This window comes from Terrapene carolina, unplaced genomic scaffold (assembly GCF_002925995.2).
Source record: "Terrapene carolina triunguis isolate 2854851 unplaced genomic scaffold, T_m_triunguis-2.0 Scaffold192, whole genome shotgun sequence".
Classification (NCBI taxonomy): Eukaryota; Metazoa; Chordata; order Testudines; family Emydidae; genus Terrapene; species Terrapene triunguis.
Genome location: NW_020664543.1, coordinates 3,021,794 through 3,043,135, shown reverse-complemented (window position 1 = coordinate 3,043,135; position 21,342 = coordinate 3,021,794). Strand labels below are relative to the sequence as shown.

The 21,342-nt window shown below is 62.4% G+C and overlaps 1 protein-coding gene across 3 annotated transcripts; it reads left to right on the top strand.

Annotated features, from left to right (window-relative positions):
• On the top strand, positions 1–10,058 carry GPRC5C (G protein-coupled receptor class C group 5 member C). 3 transcript variants are annotated; one of them, XM_026654433.2, is made up of 5 exons: positions 1–82; positions 3,341–4,397; positions 7,139–7,233; positions 7,985–8,131; positions 9,140–10,058. In XM_026654433.2, the coding sequence occupies exons 2-5, from the start codon at positions 3,383–3,385 to the stop codon at positions 9,170–9,172; spliced, it is 1,290 nt and encodes a 429-aa protein (XP_026510218.1). In that variant the 5' UTR covers positions 1–82; positions 3,341–3,382; the 3' UTR covers positions 9,173–10,058. The 3 variants fall into 3 exon arrangements, with proteins under 3 accessions (XP_026510218.1, XP_026510219.1, XP_026510217.1); XM_026654434.2 differs by lacking the exon at positions 1–82 and adding an exon at positions 187–290; XM_026654432.2 differs by lacking the exon at positions 1–82 and adding an exon at positions 308–484.
• Positions 10,059–21,342: the final 11,284 nt, after the last annotated feature.

Genomic DNA, 21,342 nt, shown 5'->3' with positions numbered 1-21,342 from the left:
AGCGCGAGGCGCTGAGTGCGGGGCGATCCCGAAGCCCCCACAGCCCCGCAGGGCGCAGGCAGCCCCCGCACCCGGTCTCCGGGTAGGAGACGCCCCGTGCCCCGCGGCTTTGCGCTGGCTGGCGGCTGCGGGGCTGCAGCCGGGGCTCGGGGGCTGGGGAAGCGGAGCGGGCGAGCGGCGAGCAGCCCCCCGCCGGCCGGGGAGCGGGGCCCGGGCTGAGCGCGCCGCGCGGGGCCGCTCCCCCCCGAAGGGCCAATCCCGGCTCCGCGCACGGCGCGATCACCGCCCAGGTAGGAGCCCGGCCGCCCCCCGGCGCCGCTGGGCGGCAGAAGTTGGCAGGCTCCGGGGCGTTGCAGCCAGCCCGCCCCAGCCGGAGCCGGGGCCCCAAGCGCCCCTCGCCGTGGGGTGCGGAGGACCCAGGAGCGGAGGCTCGTTAAACCGCCCCGGGGGGAAGCGGGGAGACCCCGGATCCGGATCTCCGGGCGTGAGTTCTCCGCGGCGAGCGGGTCGCGGCTGGCGGGGCGGCCACGAACAATGGGGCAAGTTCCCCTGCTGGAAGCGAGCAGCCCCTGCCCCCAGTGCCATGGCCCCGGACGGGCAGGGGCCGCCTGGGCGTGCTTGGGACAGTCCCTTGTGTGGGGGCCTGGGAAAGCGGGGGGGCTGGCGCCATTCTCTGGGGCACAAGGGGGCGGCTCTGGGAGGAGAGTGGGGGTTGGGAGCCGGGACTCCTGGGTTCCATCCCCGGCTCTGGGAGGGGAGCGGGGGCTGGTGGGTTAGAGTAGGGGGGGCTGTGAGCCAGGACTCCTGGGTTCCATCCTCGGCTCTGGGAGGCGAGTGGGGGCTAGTGGTATAGAGTGAGTAGGGGGGCTGGAAGTCAGGACTCCTGGGTTCTCACCCTGGCTCTGGGAGGGGACTGGGGGCTAGTCGGTTAGAGCAGCGCGGGAGAGGGGCTGGAAGTCAGGACTCCTGGGTTCTATTCCTACAGACTTGTTGTGTGACTTGGGTGAGTGGCTTATCCTGTTTGGCCTCAGTTTCCCCAGCTGTATCAGGAGCGGAGTGACAGACACACCCTGAAAAGGGAAGTGCTGCGCGGAGGGAGGCCGTGGCTCTGTCCCAGGAGGTGTTTTATGGGGAGAGGAGGGGACATGGTTCTCTTCTCCCCTTCTTTCCTCTGTCATGTACACCCGCACCCCACCCCCATGGCCAGACCCAGGCAATCCAGGATGGATGCGGTGGCCACAGCCAGCCCCCCGGGGAGGGGAGTGGGAGACGGAAATGCTGCCTGGCTCCTGTGTGAGCGCGAGGTGCCTGGAACCGGAGAGGCTGGGGGGCAGTGGGGGCTGCCCCCAGAGCCTGGGTCAGGCTTGTTTCACCGCCCACATTCTGTGGCTCGATTCTGCTGTGAAACCTCAAAGAGCCGTTTGCCCGTGGCTGGTTTGTGCTAAGCACAAGGAAAGATGCCCTTCGTGCAGAGCCTCGCAGAGCGGGGGAGAGAGGGATGGGGATGGGTGGAGTGAGGGACCAGCTAGTGGAGAAAGGGGCTTGGGAGGGGCCTGCATTGTACTAGAGGGGTAAGAAAATCTCCCTGTGGGCTGGGTGCAGGGTGGAAGCAGGAATAGACCAGCCCGTGTGGAACCCAGTAGTAACCACCTGCCCCGTTCTGTAGGCCGGATCCTTCTCCCACAAGGCTCTGTCCTTGCTCCCCTCCCCGGACACGACATGCTGCTTGTAAAGGTCTGGAGAAACACGGCATCAGCCTAGACTGAGCCAAACCAGCTCCTGGAGCGTGATGGCGTCCAAGCCGTAGGAAATTCTAAGCCAGGCTGACGTACGTGGGGCAAACATTGGCATAAGCTTTACCCCGGGCCTGGGTTCGGCCTGCTAGGAGACAAGTGAAAGCGAAGGGATCTTTCTGTCCCGGGGTGTAAAGGGTTAAGTGCGGCGCCTGTTCCTCCCAAATGCTCCGTAGCTGCTGCTGGGGAAGGGACGGATCCGTCCGACTCCCCAGTGCTTCCCCGTGTGTCCTGATGGCGAACCAGTCAGAGCACAAGCCTGGGAACCGGGATCTCCCGAGCACTCGGGTCCTGGATTTGCCACTGTCTCTCTTTGGGGCCTTGGATTCATCCAGCCCCTGCAGGCTTCGCTTTCCTCCTCTGGGAGAGGACAAAGCAACGTCCCTGGCGGACTCCGTACAATAACGCGCCTCTCCAGGGAAAGCTGTCCGGACGAGAATGAATCCATCATTCACAGCCACCTCTGGGGAGGAGCCAGAGCAGCCGTTTAACAAGGCACCTTCGGCCCGTTTAGGACAGGAAGCCACGTCCAGTTGGATCGGGGCGGGAGGGATTTAGGAAGGATGCAATCCCCTAGGCTGGGATTTGGCCAGGACATCCAGGCTGTGTGATCTTCAGTGATCACAAGCGATCTCACGCAAACAACTGCGCTTCAGCACTCCTAGTACCAGGGTTCTCTACTGATTCTCCCCCAGGGCACTGTGGGTCTCCTAGCCAAGCACCGGCCTGGGCCGGGCCTACTTAGCTTTGGAGTAGGGTGACCAGACAGCAAGTGTGAAAAATCGGGACGGGGGTGAGGGGTAATAGGAGCCTATATAAGAAAAAGACCCAAAAATCAGGACTGTCCCTATAAAATCAGGACATCTGGTCACCCTACTTTGGAGAGGGGACACAGTTGCCAAGTCACATCCAGGAGGAGCAAGGTGCAAACCCAGGAGCCTTAACTAGGTGGTGCAAACCGGCCACCGTAGCATCCCAGCTATCTGTAACTTCCAGTGGGACGGGAGGGGCAGGGCGGCAAAGGAGCCAATTGTATTAAAGTCACGGCTCTTGATTTTGAAGAGTACAGCGGTGACATTGCAGGGACGGGGTGGAGTGGAGCTGGGAATGTGACGGGGGAGGCGGGGATCAAGGTGGGGGAGTGTGTGAATCCCGGGGATACAGAGTCTGCCAAAAACAGAGCGAGTGGCAGAGAAGAGCAGGCAGGGCCGAGGCAGTTTGAGGCGAAGGTGCAGTCGGGTGGTTCTTGGCCTGGGCCTGCAGGACACGCTAGAGAAAGCACTGCGTGCAGGTGAGGGAGGCCGGGGCTCGGTGACTGGAAGAGCCAGGTGCTGCTGGCAGGTAGAGGGAGACGACCCCCCGAGAGCCTGGGAAACTTGCAGCAGGCCGTGGTGCAAGCCTGAGCAGCAGCCCGGGACAGGCGTCAGCAGCTGGAGAGATTCCAGCCTGGCTCCCAGGCCCACGCCCCTGGGGGGGTCCCGATCTCCAGGGCTGATGAATTGTTTTCTCAGGTTACCAACCTCGTTTCTCCATCTGTCCAATTTTAGGCTCCTTGGGAACCCCGCCCGGTGCCTTCGTGACAGCCCAGGATGGCCGCTCCCTGGTTCCTGCTGATGTCCGTGTGGCTCCCGCTGAGCCTCGCCCCCGTGTGCCAAGCTCAGGAGGCCCCTCCGTCTGGGTGCGGCACGGACCTGGCCTCGCTGTACTACAACCTCTGCGACCTGTCGGCGGCCTGGGGCATCGTGCTGGAGGCGTTGGCCAGCTTCGGGGCAGTGACCAGCTTCGTGCTCACCATCATCCTGGTGGCCAGCCTGCCCTTCGCACAGGACCCCAGGAAAAAGAGCCTGGTGGGGACTCAGGCGTTCTTCCTCCTGGGCACATTCGGCCTCTTCGGCCTGACCTTCGACTTCATCGTCAAGCGAGACTTCTCCACCTGCGCCTCACGGCGCTTCCTCTTCGGGGTCCTCTTCGGGATCTGCTTCTCCTGCCTGGTGGCCCATGCCCTCACCCTTAACTTCCTGGCCAGGAGGAACCATGGGCTGCAGGGCTGGGTGACCTTCGGCGTGGCCCTGCTGCTGGCCCTGGTGGAGGTGATCATCAACGCCGAGTGGCTGCTTATCACCCTGGTGAGGAGCAACGGCCCCTCCCAGGACCCCTGCACCGTGGCCAACGAGGACTTCGTCATGGCGCTCATCTTCGTCATGTTCCTCCTGTTGGCCGCCTTCGCCACTGCCTGGCCAGCCCTGTGCGGCCGCTACAAGCACTGGAGGAAGCACGTCGTCTTCATCCTCCTCACCACCTCCCTGTCCATGATCATCTGGGTGGTCTGGATCATCATGTACCTCTACGGGAACCAGCAGAGGGGAGGCCCGGCCTGGGACGACCCCACCCTGGCCATTGTTCTGGTGGCCAATGCCTGCGTCTTCGTCTTCTTCTACATCATCCCTGAGGTCTCCCACGTGACACGGCCGGGCCCAGAGCAGGCCTACGAGGACGACATGTACCCGACCAGGGGCGTGGGCTACGAGACCATCTTGAAGGAGCAGAAGTCCCAGAGCATGTTTGTGGAGAACAAGGCCTTCTCCATGGATGAACCCGCCTCAGGTAGGCAGGAGAGCTCTGGCCAAGGGGGCCGCGGGCACTGGGGGCGGAGAGGCAGCTGTGGCTCTGAGTGATTGTACCGCTGGGGGTGCAGTGGCGGTGGTTCCACTGTCTCGGCAAATTCCAGCTGACTCGGGGTCCGTCCTTCGTGTGCACACGCGCTCGTGCACATGGACGTGCGTTCCGTGAGCTGCCCGACAGCACCGTCCTATGGGAGCCGAGCCTCGGGTCAGGGGACCGGCCTGTGAGCTGTTCCCTGAGCCCAGCCCTGCACGGCCCTGAGCAGCCTCCGCCCGCCTGACTTCCATGGGAGCTGGCTGCATAGCACCTTTCGGGGGAGCTCGGCGCCGTGCAGGATTGAGCCCTTTGCGACACAGGGCAGCTTCCATTCCCAATCTCCATTCAGCCAAATATTTGGGACGGGGCCAGGGTGCGGTGGTGGTAGGGCTGCTGCTGCCGACAGAGCTGGCCCATCACGTGGACAGAGCGGGCTGTGAGCCGTGGCTTTGGCAGGGAACTGGAGGCCATGGGCCCCGGTGCACGGGGAGGGTTATGTCTGGCATTATACCCACGTGTCTGATGTTACCCCCTCTGAGGGTGGCGGGGCCAGTGCCTGGGGGGAGGTGGCTGAGATCAAACTTGTTTGTTTATGTCCTCTAATTGTGTGATTCAGCAGCTCCAGGCTGCACCCGCGGCAGCTGCCTGTCTCTCTCCCTGCTCCCCTCCGGCCGCCTCACCCCCATTGCCTCTTCCACTCAGGTAGTGTCTTGGTGTGTTAGGCGGCGAGCTGTCTGGGGCAGGGCCCTGTGTGCGTGCAGCGCCTAGCGCCGCGGAGCTCTGATGCTGACGGGGGCCCCCCGGGTGCTGCAGCAATACAAACACCTCTTTGTGGAGCACGTGGCTCCTGGGAGGGAGTTGTCAGCCAGGCAGCCTGCCCTGGTGGGAAGGTTTGTTGTGACACGGTCCATTCAGCAGGACCTGGACAGAGACCACCTGCGCGCTTGGATCTGGTGAAGGAACAGCCAGATATCTGCTCACTACCAACCTGGACCGGTTTGAAATAATGACTTCAATTGTTGTCGTTCCGGAAGCACACACAGGCTGCTTGCTGGCCTGGGACATTTACAGCTGGGAGCCCAACTGTTTTCTCCCTTGTGCCTGTTGCCAAGAGCACAGCGTTCTTCACGGGCTTTTCCTCCACTAAGAGAAAGTGTAGCTGCTATTTCTTCTGGCCTCCCCCTGCTAAGCCCAGCAACGTCCAGGAGACCCTGCAAGAACAAACCTGTGCGGTGCCACAGCTCCATCGAGAAGCCGGACAAGAACAAAGCAGCACGTGTAACCGAGGGCTCACGAGCCACCCTACACTACCACGCTTGTGTTTGCCACGCGTGCGCAGCCCCCCCATAACCAGCCCGTGTGCGCAGGCCAGAGCTCCCAGGTGACCCTACGATAACAAACCATTGCTCGCGTGTAAATAACATGGACTGGGGCTGATTGGCTAAGACTGCATGTGACTTAATTGCTGCTGGGACTGGGGCCAAACAAGCCTTGCCTCCAGCCCCCAGCTGCTCGCCCCTGGCGGGAGGCCCTCTTGTGAGTTAGCTCATTAGAACCTGCTTGTTCGTGCTGTGCCATAAACAGCTCCTTGCTTCACAGCCGCCTTCTGCTCTGTAGGGCTGGTCTGCGCACGCACGTTGTACCCCATTAATGACACCGGTCTAGGGAGGGGACGTAGTCAGACCGGGACACAGGTGCTGGTACCAGTACCCGCTGGGGAATAAGATAGGACCATGGGAGTAGACGGGTCCCTGAGTCCAGTTCCTGCTGTCGCAGGCAGTCCCATCGTATAACCCTAAAAGATCCCAGTATAAGGCCCCTGGAGCGCCGCGTAACTGCAGCCCCACGTGGGGTTGTACTGGTGTAACTCTAGCTGACGTGGCTCTCCCAGTGCGTGGAGCAGGCCTAAGCCAGCTGGGGCACTGGGCTGGGGTGGTCTAGGTTTGCCTGCCGCGGGGGGCTGGACTGGGTGATTTCTCAAGGGCCCTTCCAGCCCCAGGTCTGTGTGATTCTATGACTCAACAGTCTGTATGTCGCCTCCTGAGTGATGCCACCTGCCCGCGCTGGAAGGCTGCCCGGTTGTTAAGGCAGTGTGAAAAACAGCACATTGATTTCAGTGGGCTTGTGTCAGACCACAGCCATCGATGCCGGTGTCCAGCCAGGAGGTCCCTGCCCTCCGGAGAGAAGTCTCTCTACTCCCTTTCAGCGTGGCCAGTGGCTGATTAATGCATGGGCCCATGGGTCCTGTGCCCAGGAGCCCCGGCCACTTTGGGGGTCCCAGGAGTGCCAGAACCTTGTAGAAGTGGGGGGGGGGGGCAGCACTGGTGCCCGAACTGTGACCCCGTCCCCTGCTCCTCCTCTTCCCCGGGACCCCACCCCCTGGCCAGGCCACAAGCTGGAGCTGGGCAGTGGTAAAAGCTGCCATGGGGAGCCCTGGATGGGGGAGCCTGAGAACAGCCCCTGACCCGTGTCCCCGCCCCCCTGGGAAGAGGCTGGATCAGCTCCCCTGCCGCCACTGGCTCCGCACCTGCCCGAGGCGACTGTGCCCATGTTAAAGTGGGTGGGCAGGGCCCCTGGCCCGGCACCTCGGCCCCCGGCATGCAGGGGGCCCAAATGTTCTTTGTGCCCAGAGCCCCAATAAATCTGACTCCACCTCTGAGCGTGCCCGGTGCTTTTTCTCTTTGCAGCCAAGAAACCGGTGTCACCTTATAGCGGGTACAACGGGCAGCTGGTGACGAGCGTGTTCCAGCCCACGGAGATGGCTCTGATGCACAAAGGGCCCGTAAGTCAGACCGGGAGTGTGTGTGTTCTCCCCACGTCAGCCGGCCGGCGGTCGCTTGCCTGGGTGTCCCCTGGGTGCAGGACGGGATAATGTCCCAGCACAGGCCCCGCTCTCCGGCCAGGACACGAGGCTGTGGCCAAGCGAGGCAGGGCGGCGGGGGGTGTATGTCCCATCCCCGGCTCTGCTGCTAGCCTGCTGAGCTGCCTTGGGCAAGTCGCTCCTCCCTCTGGGCCTCAGTTTCCCCTCCCGCCCTCTGCCTGTCTGGCCTGTTCAGCCTGTGAAGCCGTCTGGGCAGGGATCGTCTCCCACACGGTGACTGCAACGCCTGGCACGGTAGGCCCTGATCTCGGTTGTGTTACGGGAGTGAGCTGAGCAAGGGGCTCGTCCCCAGCACCCTGCCGTGAGCTGCTCCAGATTCCAGTCACGTTAGGGTGCAGCCGGGCGCAGCCTGGCATGGTTGGGCTGGGGGCGGGTTGCACCAGGTGCTCTCTACCTGGGCATCCCTGGCCCCATTGCAGATGAGGGAGGTGAGTGGACAGGCCGTGCACTTTCTACCTAGACTGTGAGAGCTGATTTGAATGGCCCCTGTTGGTGCCTGGAGAGCCCCTCCCTGCAGGGACAGGGCTGGGTGCAGGGGTGGGGCTGGGTGGCAAGCCAGGAGACCCTTGGGGAAGTTGGGGGGGTAGGTAAGCCACTCCGAAGTGCCAGCCATGTCTCTTCTCAGCCCTGTCCTCACTTGTTCTGTTTTCAGTCCGAAGGCAACTACAACGTCATTCTCCCCCGGGCCAGCGCCAACAGCCAGATGACCAGCAGTACCAACTCCACCCTGCGCGCAGAGGATGCCTACGCGGCACAGAGCTGGCATGCAGCAGCCCAGAAGGATGGCAAGGGCGTCCAGGTCTGTGATAATGTGGAGCTGTGCCACTGAGGCAGCATGACGAGTGGTTACAGCAGGGGGAGCTGGGAATCGGGGGGGGGAGATGGAGGGGGCTCTGATTCTACTGCCACTGTCTCCCTATGGGGCCGTCGTGCTCTGTGCCTCAGTTTCCCTACCTGTTAAATAGGGATTAGACAGACACCCCCCTTTGTGAAGGTGTTTGGAGACCTCCTGGTGGAAATGCCTCCTGCGTGTAAGTCCAAGGGATTGTATTGCTACTAGGACCTGTCGTCCTTGCATCCTCTTGTTAACTCCAGCCTTCCCAGCTGGCCTGGGGATCTGCAGGGATTGGAGATCGATCGTGCTTCATTCGAAGGGTCTAGGATTTCAGTGGCAGGTCTGGGAATAAAAACCCTCCTTCCACAGCTGGGGATGAGATTTCCTGGTTCCCTTGCGCGAGGGGTCAGGACTGGTGTCTCCGATGCAGAAACTGAGGCAACAGGCCTTGCCCACCTCCTCACTGCAAATAGTAGCAGAGCTGGCATAGAACCCAGGAGTCCTGGCTCCCAGGCCCTGGCTCTAACCCTAGCCCATCCCTACCCCTCTTGCGTTAGAATTCAGAGACGGTGGAAGTGGGCTGTTCCCCGCTCTCTGAATGCAGCGAGCCGAAGGTTTGTGTGTCCAGGCCTCTCCCCTCTCCAATAAATCCACCCTTCAGATGAAACCCCGCAAAGCCCTCGCCTGCGTGCGACTAGAATGCACTATTCTCCTTGGCATCGTGGGGTTCTTACCGCTGCCTTTCTGATGGGATCTGACCTGTCCCGGCCAGGAACTGGCTCATTTCTAGATTCTCAGAACAATCCGTTTGTTTATTTCAACCAAGGCCCAGACTTGGGCGTGTGACAAAGTGAGAGGCCATTGGGCAAACCCCTGCTGACTCCAACTTGGCCATGTCTAGGGGAATTCCAGGTCTAAGCTACGGCTGTGCCTCTCAGCTGTGGAGTCCTGATCTCCGTCTCTCTGCTTTAGGCTCCCTCTCCTTACAGCAAGAGCAGGTGGTAGAGATCCCCGCCTGGGCTCCTGCTGCTCTAGAAATCACCGGCGATCCCCTTCCTCCAAAGAGGGAACCTGTCTCCTTCCCCACCTGTGGACAGTCAAGCCAAGGCCAACGACGGGAACTGATCCTAGAGCCTCCAGCCAGGCTGGGTCTAAGCCCAGGAGAGGAGAGAGAATCCAGTTCTTTCCCCACCCAGCCGTCCCCAGAGGGAATCCAGAGACTCTGCTAAACACTGGCTTGGCCCTCAACCCCGCTGTGCTATTGATCCTCCTGCTGGGGACGCCGGACTGCACAGACTCCGGGGCTGCTGAGGTTGGGTCCTGAACGTGGGAACGGTCCCTCTTGGCAGCGTTCACCCTCCTGGCAGCGGTGAGCATGTGCTGCCCGGCGCCTCGTACCCGTGGGAATCGCCTCTTGGCTGCATGAGCCACGTTCGCTTTGCGGCAGGGCCCACTCTCCCCGCTGGCTCCGTCGATTCGCTCCCCGTCCCCTCCTGAAGCCCCAGGACAATCTGCCACTCGGTGTCCGGATGCAGGAGAACCACCCGGCTGCAGGCTTCAAAGGCAGTAGCTTCACGTGGGAGACCGGCGAGCACCTCTGTCGGATGGAGCCTCCACTTGCAGGGAGCCGAGCTGAGCAGGTCTCGGCTGGGACCTGCCTTGGACAGAGCCACACAGATCTCCCTGGCTGTTGCCCCTTGGTGTGGGGCCCTCCAGGGGCTGCATGGCGTTCCCTGCCCCAGAGCCACACCCATTCAGCCCAGCATGGAAGAAGCTGGGTCCCAGGACTGGCGTCCTCCACAGGCCCTGCCCTGGGGTCCATTCCTTCCTGTTGCAAAGCCCGTGTGGTATCTTCCCCACCACGTCTTGGCCGGGAGGGCGCTGGGTCGCTGCCTGGCTCTGAGACGCGTTCTCTCAGTAAGCCCCTCAGCTGACGCGGGAGACCACATGGTGCTTTCTCCTGGGTGTCTCCGTCCCGGGTTTGGAGAGCGAGGTGCATAGAGGTGTTTGCTCACGGATCTGCTGCACGGGAACTGTCCGCAAAGGCTGACCCTTCTGCAGCAACTGCTGTCTGTTCTCCTGCCCCAGCCGGTGCTCAAAGCGGGGGTCTCCCCAGCCAGGTGCAGACTGGGGCCAGCAGCAAGATGCCCCATGCACATGTGCAGTGGCTCCTGGGGGAGCTGCTGCAGCCGGGTGCGTGCTGTGTGGGGAGCTGGCAACGGTCTCGCATGGTGGCAGGGGCAGCAAAACCTGGCAGCCCACTCGTGTGGATGTGCAGGTGGAGCAGAACTGGGGTTGGGGTCCTGTCCCCCTCCCACCCTGTGAGCACCCTGCACTGCCAGCCAGCTGCTCTGAGACCTGCCGTGGTCTCCCAGGGCTTCCTCTTGGCTTCAGCTGTCCCGGGATCCCTCCCCTCCTCTACCATAAGCGTGGAGCTGTGGGAGGTGTGGGGCTGGGGTCAGAATGCAGGCCGGGGAACCAGCAGCACCACAGCTCTCACCCCAGCCCTGACTCCTGCTGTGCCTCAGTTTCCCCCATCTGCCAAGTGGGGATGACGGCACTGATCCCCTTCCCATGCCGCTGGCTGCGGAGAGGGCAAGTGATCTCCTGGCACAGAGTGAGATCAGAGGCAAGAAACAGGCCGTGGTGTGGGGGAAGGGGAGGAGACTGAGTGAGGAAAGACCGAGATCCAGGGCTGTCCCGGGTTCTTGACAGCCTGGTCCCCCTCCCCCCTCTGAACAACCCTTTGGCCTCTTCTCCAGCCTCTCAGAGCGGCGCACTCAGGGCCTTCCTACAGGGACTGTAAAATCATTTGGTTTTTTACCGATCCCGCAATTGTATGGGATGGGCGTGGCCTATATCATGTGGGCGTGGCCAGTCCCTCTACCATCTTTGGTCTCCGACATGCAAAGGGCCAGATTCTGCTCTCGTTCGCCCCGGCGTCCAGGGGGAGCGAGTCCATGTTGGTGTCAGCAGCGGCGTTCCGGGGTCACCCCAGTGCCGCCGAGAACAGGGATCAGCCTTCCCAGGCTGGGTACCCAGGGCCGCAGGGGTGCTGGAGCGAGCGTGCTGTTGACTCGAATGTTATTCCCCCTCCCCCGGCGCGGAACTGTCCCTTTTCCTTTTCAGGTGACTTTTGGCTTTTTTTCGGTCACTGTGTGTGCAGAATAAAGCTGGTTTTTCCTACGTGGCGCAGTGGTTGGTCCCTGCCCGGCTCGGAGAGGGGAGCTTCGGTTGGATAGACGGGAAACGGAGGGGAGGGGGCGCATTGCACATGTAGGTCTTCTGGGGAGGGAATGGGAGAGGGAATGGGGACATCTTGCAGGCCAGTTGAGTGGAGGAGGGGAAAATTGGTTCCTGCCTGGGGAATTCGCTTATCTCTCCCCCCCCAATAAAATAGGAGGGAAGAGCGGGCGGGGGGTTGGGGGGGGCAGCTGCTTGTGGCAGTGGCTGGAGCTCAGAGGGCCAGACTGAATCCAAGTGCCTGGAGCAAGGGGCTGAGGGGAAATCGCCGTTCCAGGGGCCAAGCCGCAGCCTCTGACAGCCCCTGCTTTGCCCTAATGGAATTCATCCAGTCAACAATGTTTTCCCGGGGCCGGTTGTAAACCCCACCGAGCTTCCTGCCTTCGCCGTCTTGTTCCCCCGCAGGAAGCGCTGGCCCCATGGCCCGATTTGTTCCTTCCGTGGGTCGAGTCGCGGTGCCGCCGAGCACGTCCCTTCCCGGCACGGCTCGGCCTCATTCCCACGAAGGCGGCGCCTGCCCTGCTCCCCGGGTCGCCCTGCAGCAGGAGGAATGTGGGTGAGTCAGGTGGCAGGGGTGGGATCCTGCCGTGGGTTATAGGAAACAGGGTGTCCCAGCCCTTCCCAGGGAGCCTGGACAGTGCAGGTTGGCTTCCTCTTTTTTTTGGAGGCAGGGTCCTCTCCAGCCTCCCCCAATTTTCCTCTATTCCTAACCACCCCTCTGCACCCCTCAGCCCTGGCCTCCCCTGCAGCCACCGACCCCCCACTCTGCCACTCCTTAATCCTGCCCTGCAGCCCCCTGTTATCCCTGGCCTGGGTTCCCCATCCCCACAGCTCTGCTGATGCCCCTCACTCCTGACCTGCAGCTCCCCCGCTGGGCCCCTCTGCAGAGTGGAGGCCGTTAGCCAGACTGAGATGAGCAAAGGTGCGAGTCACGGGCATGAACAGGGAAGCAGGGCTGAGACCTACCAAACTCATTCCCCTGGCGGTTCTCAGGCACGTTCTGAACTGGAGCCCCAGAGGTGCCAGGCGGGTGCAGCTGCTTGGCTGCATGTTGTGTCCCTGGGGCGGGCGATCCGGCCAGCCAGCGGGGGGAGGGAGGGTGGTAAAGGACGTACCAAGGTCAGGTGAGATTTCTCCTGCCCGGATTGTCTTTCCCCCTCTGCAGTGATTTTCCGGCCAGCCAGGAAGCGGGCGCCTGAGCAAATAGCGGCTCCATGAATTATTTAGCACCTGGAGCTCCTCAGTCCGGCCTCGTGTGAGCCTGCGACCTCTTCCTCCTTGAGACGGGGGCACCGTGGGGGTGGGGCAGGTTAGCCGGCCTTGCGGCTGGGTAGCTGCTCGTCAGCCCCCTGGGCAGCCGGAGTCGAACCCACAGTTCAGAGGGAGGGACTGTGGTCAGGTATTTACCCCATGGCACTGGGGCTCCGGCCGCCTGGGTTCTCTCCACGGGGCAAGTCCCTTAACGGCTTTGTGCTGGAGTCGGCGCTCAGGCTTGGGCAGATCAGTTAGGTGAAGTGGCTCCATGTTTGAGATGTGCCCGTGGGCCCTTCCCCATAATGCCAGAGCCAGGAACCATCAGCTGGGCCCAGCAGGAGGAGCCCTGTGCTGGGCCTGGGGCCGCACAAGGAGAGACCCAAGAGGGCGTTTCTGTCTCCAAGCCCACTGCCCGGAGGGTGGCAAAGGGACTCGTGGGCGGCCATTCCACGGGGGGCATTAACCAGGGCACTGCGGCCAATAGCACGCAGCTCTCGCAGGGCAGGGAGCAGCGGCGAGAGCCCTGGGCAGCCGTTCCACCCCCAGCTATCCTGGGCATGATGCCAGCGTGTCCCCTGCTGGCAATGGAGCACCCACCCCTTCTCAGCAGGCAACCGGGCGTTGGGTCAGGAGCAGCTTCCAGGCAGAGCCTGTCGGACTCCTCCTCCTCTGGCTCCGGGGCAGCCTGGCTCCCGGTGCAGACCTGCCAGGCCCAGCAGAGGAAGGGCACAGAGGGCACCGGGCATGGGTGTGAGAGGCGATGTCAGCCTGGCGCATGCAGGGTCCGACCGCGCTGCCAATAGCTGCTGCACCGAGATAAGAGGAGCCCAGGCAGGAAATGGGCTTGTCGAGCCAAAGCGGGGCTCTGCTGGGCCTGGGGGTCCGGGGCGGCCTGGGGTTCGGCTCACGGCCCAGCTCTGGGCCGAGGCTGTTCAGTTAATCTCCCAGCCCCTGCCTGGAGGGGCATGGACCAGGATGGGGTCCTGGGCACAGCACCTCATGGGCAGCTTCAGGGCAAGGGTTGTAGTCTGCTATGGGTGGACTGGGCACGTCCGACATCCCCACAGCCGTACGCCCTGGCGCTGCAGGTACACACTACTGCACCCCCGCACATTCATGCACAGCCTGCCACTTGCTCACACACACACACACACACACACACACACACACACACACACACTGCCTACGCTCTGTCCCACCCCCCCACCCTTGCACGTGCTCACACACGCACACACTGCCCGGCACACTCACCATCGCTCTCTCACACAGCCGCCTGCCAAGTGCGCACATGCTTATCTGCACATGGCCCGTTGCAAAGGCACTTGTCACCCACCCAAGGGCCCTCCCCACTCTCCCAAGCCCTGTCACTCTCCCAGTCCCGTGGTGGAAGGAGCGCTCCTGCGTGTGCAAGGAGGTGCGTGTGCGCTCACTGCCCACTCCTGGCTTGATTGCCTGTGCAGATTGGGCTGTTATCTGCTCAGAGACCGTGTCCAGGTTACTGAGTAACCCTGGGGGCAAAGGCTGAGAGAAGAGCTGAAGGCACCCTCAGAAGTGGGGCTGGGCAGGTCCCTCCCGGCAGTGAGACCTGCCCGGAGGGGTCGGGGGCAGCAGCATCTGGTCTGTAAAGGAAAGGCACAAAGCCGGGCAGGGGGCTGCTTTCCTCTTGGCTACGATTTGAGCCTCTCACTTTCCCTTCCCTGCCTCCTGCAGGTTAGTTGCAGCTCAGGGTTTACAGTGGGGCAGCCCCCTCACCCCGCAGCCGTTCCTATAGCCCCAGCAGCTCTGGCAGGAGCGCAGGCCCTTCCAGCGTCTGCCCGGCCCCCCGGGTTCCCTTTGCGGGGCGGATGGTTGTGCGCAGGGGGTGGGGTAGGTTGGAACTAACCCCATGATCTGCACCACAAGCCCAGCAGTGGGAGTTGGTGGGTTTCCCGTGGTTCTGAGCCACGGGGTGCAGGATTCGCTCAGCATGTGCAGCCCCTGGGCCCACTGGGTCAGACTCTGTAAAGGTGAGAGGGGCGCGGGTGACAGGGTCACAGATCCCACGCTCGGCTCCCTCCTCCAGAGGGGACGTGGTGCGACACTGCGCAGCGTCACTCAACAGCCCCCCTTCCCCGCCCCTGTTCTCTCTCTGCTTAGCACTCACCCCCGCTCTCTTCTCTGGGCCGCGCCACATGGGGCTGCCTTGTTTTCTGTGCACTCGGAAATCCTGAACCAGCCCTGGCCCTGGCCAGGCACACCAGACTCAGCCCAGGCCCCACATGACCCCAGGGGCCCTGCTCTAACCACCATGCAGGAGCTGGGACCCAGGGCCCCACGGATTTCTGGATCCCCCTTTCCGAAAGCCCAGATCTGAGTCAGTAACCAGCTGACTGCACTAGGGTGACCAGATGTCCTGATTTTATAGGGATAGTCCCGATATTTGGAGCTTTTTCTTATATAGGCTCCTATTACCTCCCACCCCTGTCCCGATTTTTCACACTTGCTATCTGGTCACTCTGGACTGCACCCAGCTAAACCCTCCAGGCCGGCAAGCAAACCAGGCTAGTGGACATGTGCCCCTGCATTGCCCACCCCGGAGTGACCCATGGGGGAAGGGCACAAAAGGGGAAGTGGGGAGGATTTGGCAGTTATCAGTGGCTCTGGTAACATATTAACAGCCCAGAGCTGGGAAAGGCCATAGGTCGGTTGCCTGGTGCAGGCTGCTCTGGACCCGCCTGCTCTAGTTTGCAAGGACGCTGATTTCCCAGCCTCACGGCTCCCCCAGCTGGGGAACCGAACCGTGCCCTGCCAGCCAGCCGCCGCTGCACCATGGCTCCGTTCCCCACCGCTACCCAGCCTCCCGCTCTGCGAGGTGCACGCCAGGCGCGGCCCCAGGGCCCAGCCCGAAGGCTCACGAGGGGGCTGCCATGGGAGCGCCCCAGCCCTGCGCCCCAGCCAGCTGGTGTTTACCAGGCACCTCGCCAGCGGCATGGGGGTATCCAAGCAACGAGTGTGTGTTTAAGCTCCTCGTGGCCACGAGCTGGCCTCATAAACAAACCCCGCTGGCCTTTCCACCAGCCCCTCCAGGGAGCACAGAGGGCGGCGGGGACGGGAAACCCAGCTGCCTCCAGCACTCGCAAGCGCTTGCCTTTGAGGCCAGGGGCGGCGTTCGTGGTACTGTTTATGTCCCTCCACCCTGAGCCACGCAAAGCCAGATCTCAGCCAAGACGCCCAGCTAGGGCTGAGCGTGGGACTGGGACCAGGCCCAGCTGCGGGCCGAGCTCTGGACAGGGGGGCCTTGGCTAACGTCTGGGACGGGCGTCCGGGGGTAGAGAGCCCTGCTCGGTGCAAGGAGCCCGCTGCGGGTACTTCAGTTGACTCCAGCTTCCAACCGCTGCTCCTATTAGCTGGCTCGGGGCTATCTGGATAGCGCTGGGCAGGTCAGCTGCAGCCAGTGACAGCCCGGGGTCGCGGCCAGTGGGGCTTTGCTCGGGCTCTGTTGCTTCATACCCAATCCCCTGGACACGATGGGCAGAGTGAGGGGCACAGGGGAACGACCCCAGGAATGACAGGCGAGGCCCCCTCCAAGGCGGCAGGGAAGCGAAAATGCCAACCAGAGATGGGGATTTTCCCTCCAGGTTCTCAGCCTGTGGCCAAGGCTGAAGATTAGCCACCGGACCTGGCCGCTTTCACCGCCCGCTGCTCTTCTGGAACGTAACTAAGGTCCTGAAGCCACTGGTGGTTCTCAGTCCAGCTCCAAGGGCCCGTCCTAGGGAACCCTGGGCACTAGCTGGCACCCCGTTGGCACAGCTGAGATGTCAGGGTCCAGTAAGGCCATTGCAGAGCGCGGCTGCAGAGACCAAAGGTCACCCCCATGGTGGAAGGCTGTGGCTCCAAGCAGACTCGGCTTTTGGTGTTCTGCAGTGCTTGGGTAAAAATCACAGCTCTTGAATGTAAGCTCTTGTTGCTTGAATGCAAAGGACAATGCAGCTATGTGGATTCCACTCGCCCCTGCAGCTGGGCCCTGCGGCGCCGGGCACAACCCGCTTTATCCAGCCTGTATCTGTTGGGCGACAGAGGACGCCAGTCGGCAGGCCTGTCCGCCCAGCACCTTCCACCAGCATTGAATTTCCGTTTGAAAGAAAACCCAAGAATGGAGCGACGCGATGCTGTCGTCAGAGCCGGCCAGACCCAGGCAGGCAGGGGCTGCGGAACAGATCAACACCAACAGGAAATCTTTTGTGCAAACACCGCGAGCAAAGCCAAAGTGACACTCCGCTGGTCGGCTGAACAGCCCTGCCTTTGTCCAGGTGCAGCAGGTGAAGCAAATTGGCTTCTAGCGACTCCCCTTGCCAAGAGGGACCCCTGCTGGGGAATCCACCACAACAGGGGCGGGGGCTCAGTGCCCCCACTGCCTGGCTCTGGGCCAGTGCCCACGCTTTGGAGTCTTTCCTTATATCCTTGGTTGCTGCTGGAGGAGAAAGTGGGTCAGCGGGCGAGTGAATTGGTCGGTCCCAAGGTGGCTGGCAGAGCGTACCCCATGGGCACCTGCTATTGGGGTCCACAGCTTTTCATTCACATTGGCGACCCCTGGTGGATGATCTCGGGGTACCTCCCCGGAACACAACTGCACCGTGCCATGCAATTCCCCCCAGCCCCGAGCTCTTTTGCCAGAGCATCAGCAGGAAACCTGGCGTGAGCCCCATGAGCAAGGCAGCCGCACGCCAGCCTGCCAAGAGGGCGCAGGCTGCTCTCAGGGGGGCCCTTTCCCAGCAGTCTCCCCGCCAGGCTGGCTGGCTCTGCCTCTGCACTAACTGCCTTTGGAGGAGCAGCAAGAGCTGCAGCGAGTTCCATCTCCCCTGGGGCTCCCTGTAATTGTTCCCAGTGAACTCAGCCCGGCATCCGTCTCTTTGTTTGCACCTGGTACAAACACCTGCAGCGGCCGGGGCTGGGGGAGGGGCCCTTCCACTTCACCCAGGGTTTGCAGAGGAAAGCAGGACAGACACCTGCCCAGCACAGAGCAAGCCCTGCTATGCATGGAGCTGCTGCCCGAGCTAGGCAGGCCCTTCCTCCCCCCCACCCCCCCGGCACGGCAGAGCCAGGGTGCTGAAGCCCCAGGGACTCTATTTGCTCAAGGGGCCTTGCTCGCTCCGGGCCTCCTGCAGTGCAGCAGTAAGGTTTGCAGATGTATCAACGTCTCTACATAAAACCGTGCATGGAAATGCACCGAGCAGGGAGCTAGGCCAACGCATGCAGGTAAAAACTCAGGGGAATGAGTGGTGCGTGCAGGGAGCCCAGGAGCCAAAGGGGGGATGCACCAAGCCTTCACTTCCAAGAGCACAAGCACCAGGCGTTAATTGAACTGTTCCCAGCTGACACAACTGACCTGTGTCTGGACAGGGTGTGTCACACAACAGCCAAATTCTAGAGCTGCATTAGACACGGGAAAAAACTCTTTCAATGAACCCTGGTGAAACCTCCCCAAAGGCCCAACAAGAACAGAGCTGGCTGGTCCCGATCAGTCAAATGACCCTGGAAAAGTGGGGAAACCAGCCATCACGTAGGGCGAGCGCTTCACTGGTGTGGGAAACGTCAGGTGTATCGCAGGCGTCCTGTGGATCCAGCTGGGGGTCGGGGCCCTCCATGGAGCTGGGCACTGGAACTCCTGCAGCCAAGAGCGAGTCCCTGCCCCAAAGAGCTTCCAACCCCGGTAGTAACAGAGCCGGGGCCTATGCCAACCTGATTACAGAACAAGCCCCACCTGAGAGGCCTGGGCACTGCCTTATAAAGGGCAGAAGGTGGCTGCAGCGGAGAGGGAGAGCCTGGCTTGAGTGGGGATGAAGCCCAGCTGTGGGGGAGAACCAGGTAGGCTGCTCAGCGCAGGGAGGCCTGGGAGAGACCCGGCTTAAGCAGGGAAGAGACTGCGGAGAATGTAAAAGCCTTAGTAGGAAGTGGCCCAGGGGAAAGCAGAAGACCTAGCTCTGGACTACAGGGGCTGGGGCTGAAGCCCAGAGTTTGGGGGTGCGGGGGGGACTCTTGCAGGGGGGCTGCAAGCCCTGAAGGCAGACTGAGGAATAGCCCAGAGAGGGTGGAAAGGAGGGGTTTGTTTGTGGTAAAGACAGGTTGGGACGCTTAGTTTGGACAGTGGTGATCGCGGAAGTGGGGGACTGAAGATGGTGACCCAGCTGAGTCACTGGAGATCCCCATGGGGCTGGGTGGATGGGTGGGGGGAGGGCTGGAGAGCTGCTCTGCCACAGCTGGCCACTGCAATAGGGCAGGGGGCAGTCACCTGGGGGGTGTCCCAGTCCTCAGCAAAGAGAGAGACAGAACAGAGGCTGGATCAGCTGGAGCCAGGCGTGTGGTGCCTCTCACTGGGCTCCCGGGCGCGCTGGCCCAGCACCTTTGCCAAGTCCCCATGATGACACAGGAGGCAGCTGCCAGATTTTCATCTTGCTTTGGGACGGGTGCCCCACCCCGCTGGGCTGCAGGGCAGGGCTGAGTGCACGGCCCAGGAGCTCAGCCCAGAGAGCGAGACAAACAGGCAGGGGCGGGGGGAACGTTTCCCACTCCGGTGGCTTCGCCAGCCTGAGCTATGGAAGTAGCGGAGGCCTGGCCGGCCCAGGGGCTCGGTGGGCCTGATACGGGGAGGTGCCAAGCGCCCTCTGCTCGCCGACCCCACCCTGCCATAATCCTCCCCCGGCCCAGGTGGCTGCAGGGCCGGTTGGATTCCCCCAGCCGGTTCCGTCACAAACAGCTGCTGTGCCAGGAGCCCTCTGCGCTCGGCCTGACGTGCCAACCTCCGGAGCCACAGATCCGCCCAGCAGCCAGGTTCTGCTCCTTCCGGCTGGCTACACCCTGGGCTGGAGCAGCCGGCAGTGTGCTGGGCGGGGGTGCAGCACGCTGCCCGGGCTCAGGGGAACCTGGGGCAGTTTCAAGCCCATTAACCGTGGTCTGGAGAAGGGCAGGGTGGGGCAGAGAGTGAACGTTGATGGAAGGGGGGCAGCTGCTGGGCTACCTCACTTGGCAATGCTACCTCAGGAGGTGGGTTGGGGGCACTAGGCTGGTTACATAGGGCATGGAGCAGGCAGATCCAGAGCCCCGATACATACACCCAACACCCCATGGGGCAGGGATTAATATTCCTTCCTGCCCCCCGTCTCCAGGCCCAGGCTGGCTCCGGCTTATGCTGGCAGAGGCTCCAACCACAACCCTTTGCAGGCTGTGCCAGGGTAGAACGTGAGCCTCCCGCCGGCCAGGGAAGGTCACTGCAGTTGGGCTGGGAGTGGGGGCAAGGGGCTGAGCCCCTGGAGCTGATCTGTCTCTGTGGGGCGGGGCTGGTAGTGCCCAGGCCTGTGATTAGCGCGTCAGGAAAGAGCCTGACCGTCACCAGCCATAATTACCCCTTGGAGAGACGCGTGGAGCCAGTGGAGCGTGGCTCATCTCCCAGCACAAGCCACAGAGTGTCTGTTCAAACAAACGGGGGCTGCTCTCCTTGGTGGCGTGTGTCTGGGGGACGAGTGGGGGGGGCCCTCAGCAGGGACTAGTCAAGGTAGCCTGATGTTTGGCCCAGCAACCATCAGGACACCCAACAGCTTAGCCTCTGGCCCCCAAACAAGCTGCCACTCGCCTCCCCCGGGGGCACTAGAGCTCCTGGCCTCAAGAACGGGATCCACCCTCTAACGCCATGGTGTGGGGGGTGGGGGAGCCCCAGCCCTGCTGAATGCAGACAGAGTTCTCTGCTCAGCCTCACCACCCTGCTCCTGCAAGTGGTGCCAGGGAGCTGGGATGGGGGAGGCACAATGGTTAGAAAGGGAGGATCCCAGGGGAACTAAAAGCTGTTAAAACTGGAGGGGAACCCCCTCAGGGACCAGGGAGGTGAGGGCTGGGAACTGCGTGTGTGTGTAGGACCTACTCAAAACAGTGGCTTGCTGAGGAAATGCCCCAAAGCCGTTCTCTTCCCCACCTCTCCGGTGGGAGCAGAGGTGCTGGGTAAGGGGACCCCAGCGCAGGGACAGAGGAGAAGCCTCCATGCCAGGCAGAAGCTGCGGGAGGAGCGTCCAGCACGGAGGCAGGCAGAGGGCTCAGGAGCAGCTGAGGCAGGAACTCCGCGCGACCTGGGGCAGGGGGGAGGGTATGGATGGGGGCCCCCGTTGTGCTGCGCAGACAGGCCTGCAGGGGGCAGGCCAAAGACATGCTGCCCTGTCTAGCACCACCCCGGGACAGTCAGACCACACCCTGCCTAAGGGAATCCCATCTCAAACCCTGGTTTTCTCCATAGCACATTGGGGAAACTGAGGCACGGGCACACACAGCCCACAAGTTGCCCAGCAAGGCGGCAAAGAGAGCCCAGGAGTCCTGAGTTTCAAGCAGCGACTTTAGCGCACGGTCAATCTGCCTCGGGCTATGGAACAAGCCATGCACCTAGCGGGAGCTGCCTCTCCCGGCTGTAGCGATGGGCGCCGTATCCATGTGATAGTCTCCCCGTGCCAGAGGCCGGCAGTCATGCCCACGTTGGGGAATGCAGGCCAAGGGGAGGGGGCCAGAGGCTTGGCTAGCCAGGGCATGCTGCTGGGTGCAGACTGCCACCTGCCGGGGAGTCGTTGCTATTGCAGGGCAGGGAAGGAAGCAGACCCCTGCTCGGGGATTCGGGGCAGGAAAGGTGGGTTCAAAGGGGTGAAGAAATGCAGGGGAGATTTCCA

Excerpts from the sequence above, each read along its gene's own strand:
- GPRC5C (XM_026654433.2), top strand. The coding sequence starts at position 3,383 with ATGGCCGCTCCCTGGTTCCTGCTGATGTCCGTGTGGCTCCCGCTGAGC. Across the intron at positions 4,398-7,138 it reads CATGGATGAACCCGCCTCAG|CCAAGAAACCGGTGTCACCT; the intron begins GTAGGCAGGAGA and ends TTCTCTTTGCAG. Across the intron at positions 7,234-7,984 it reads CTCTGATGCACAAAGGGCCC|TCCGAAGGCAACTACAACGT; the intron begins GTAAGTCAGACC and ends TTCTGTTTTCAG.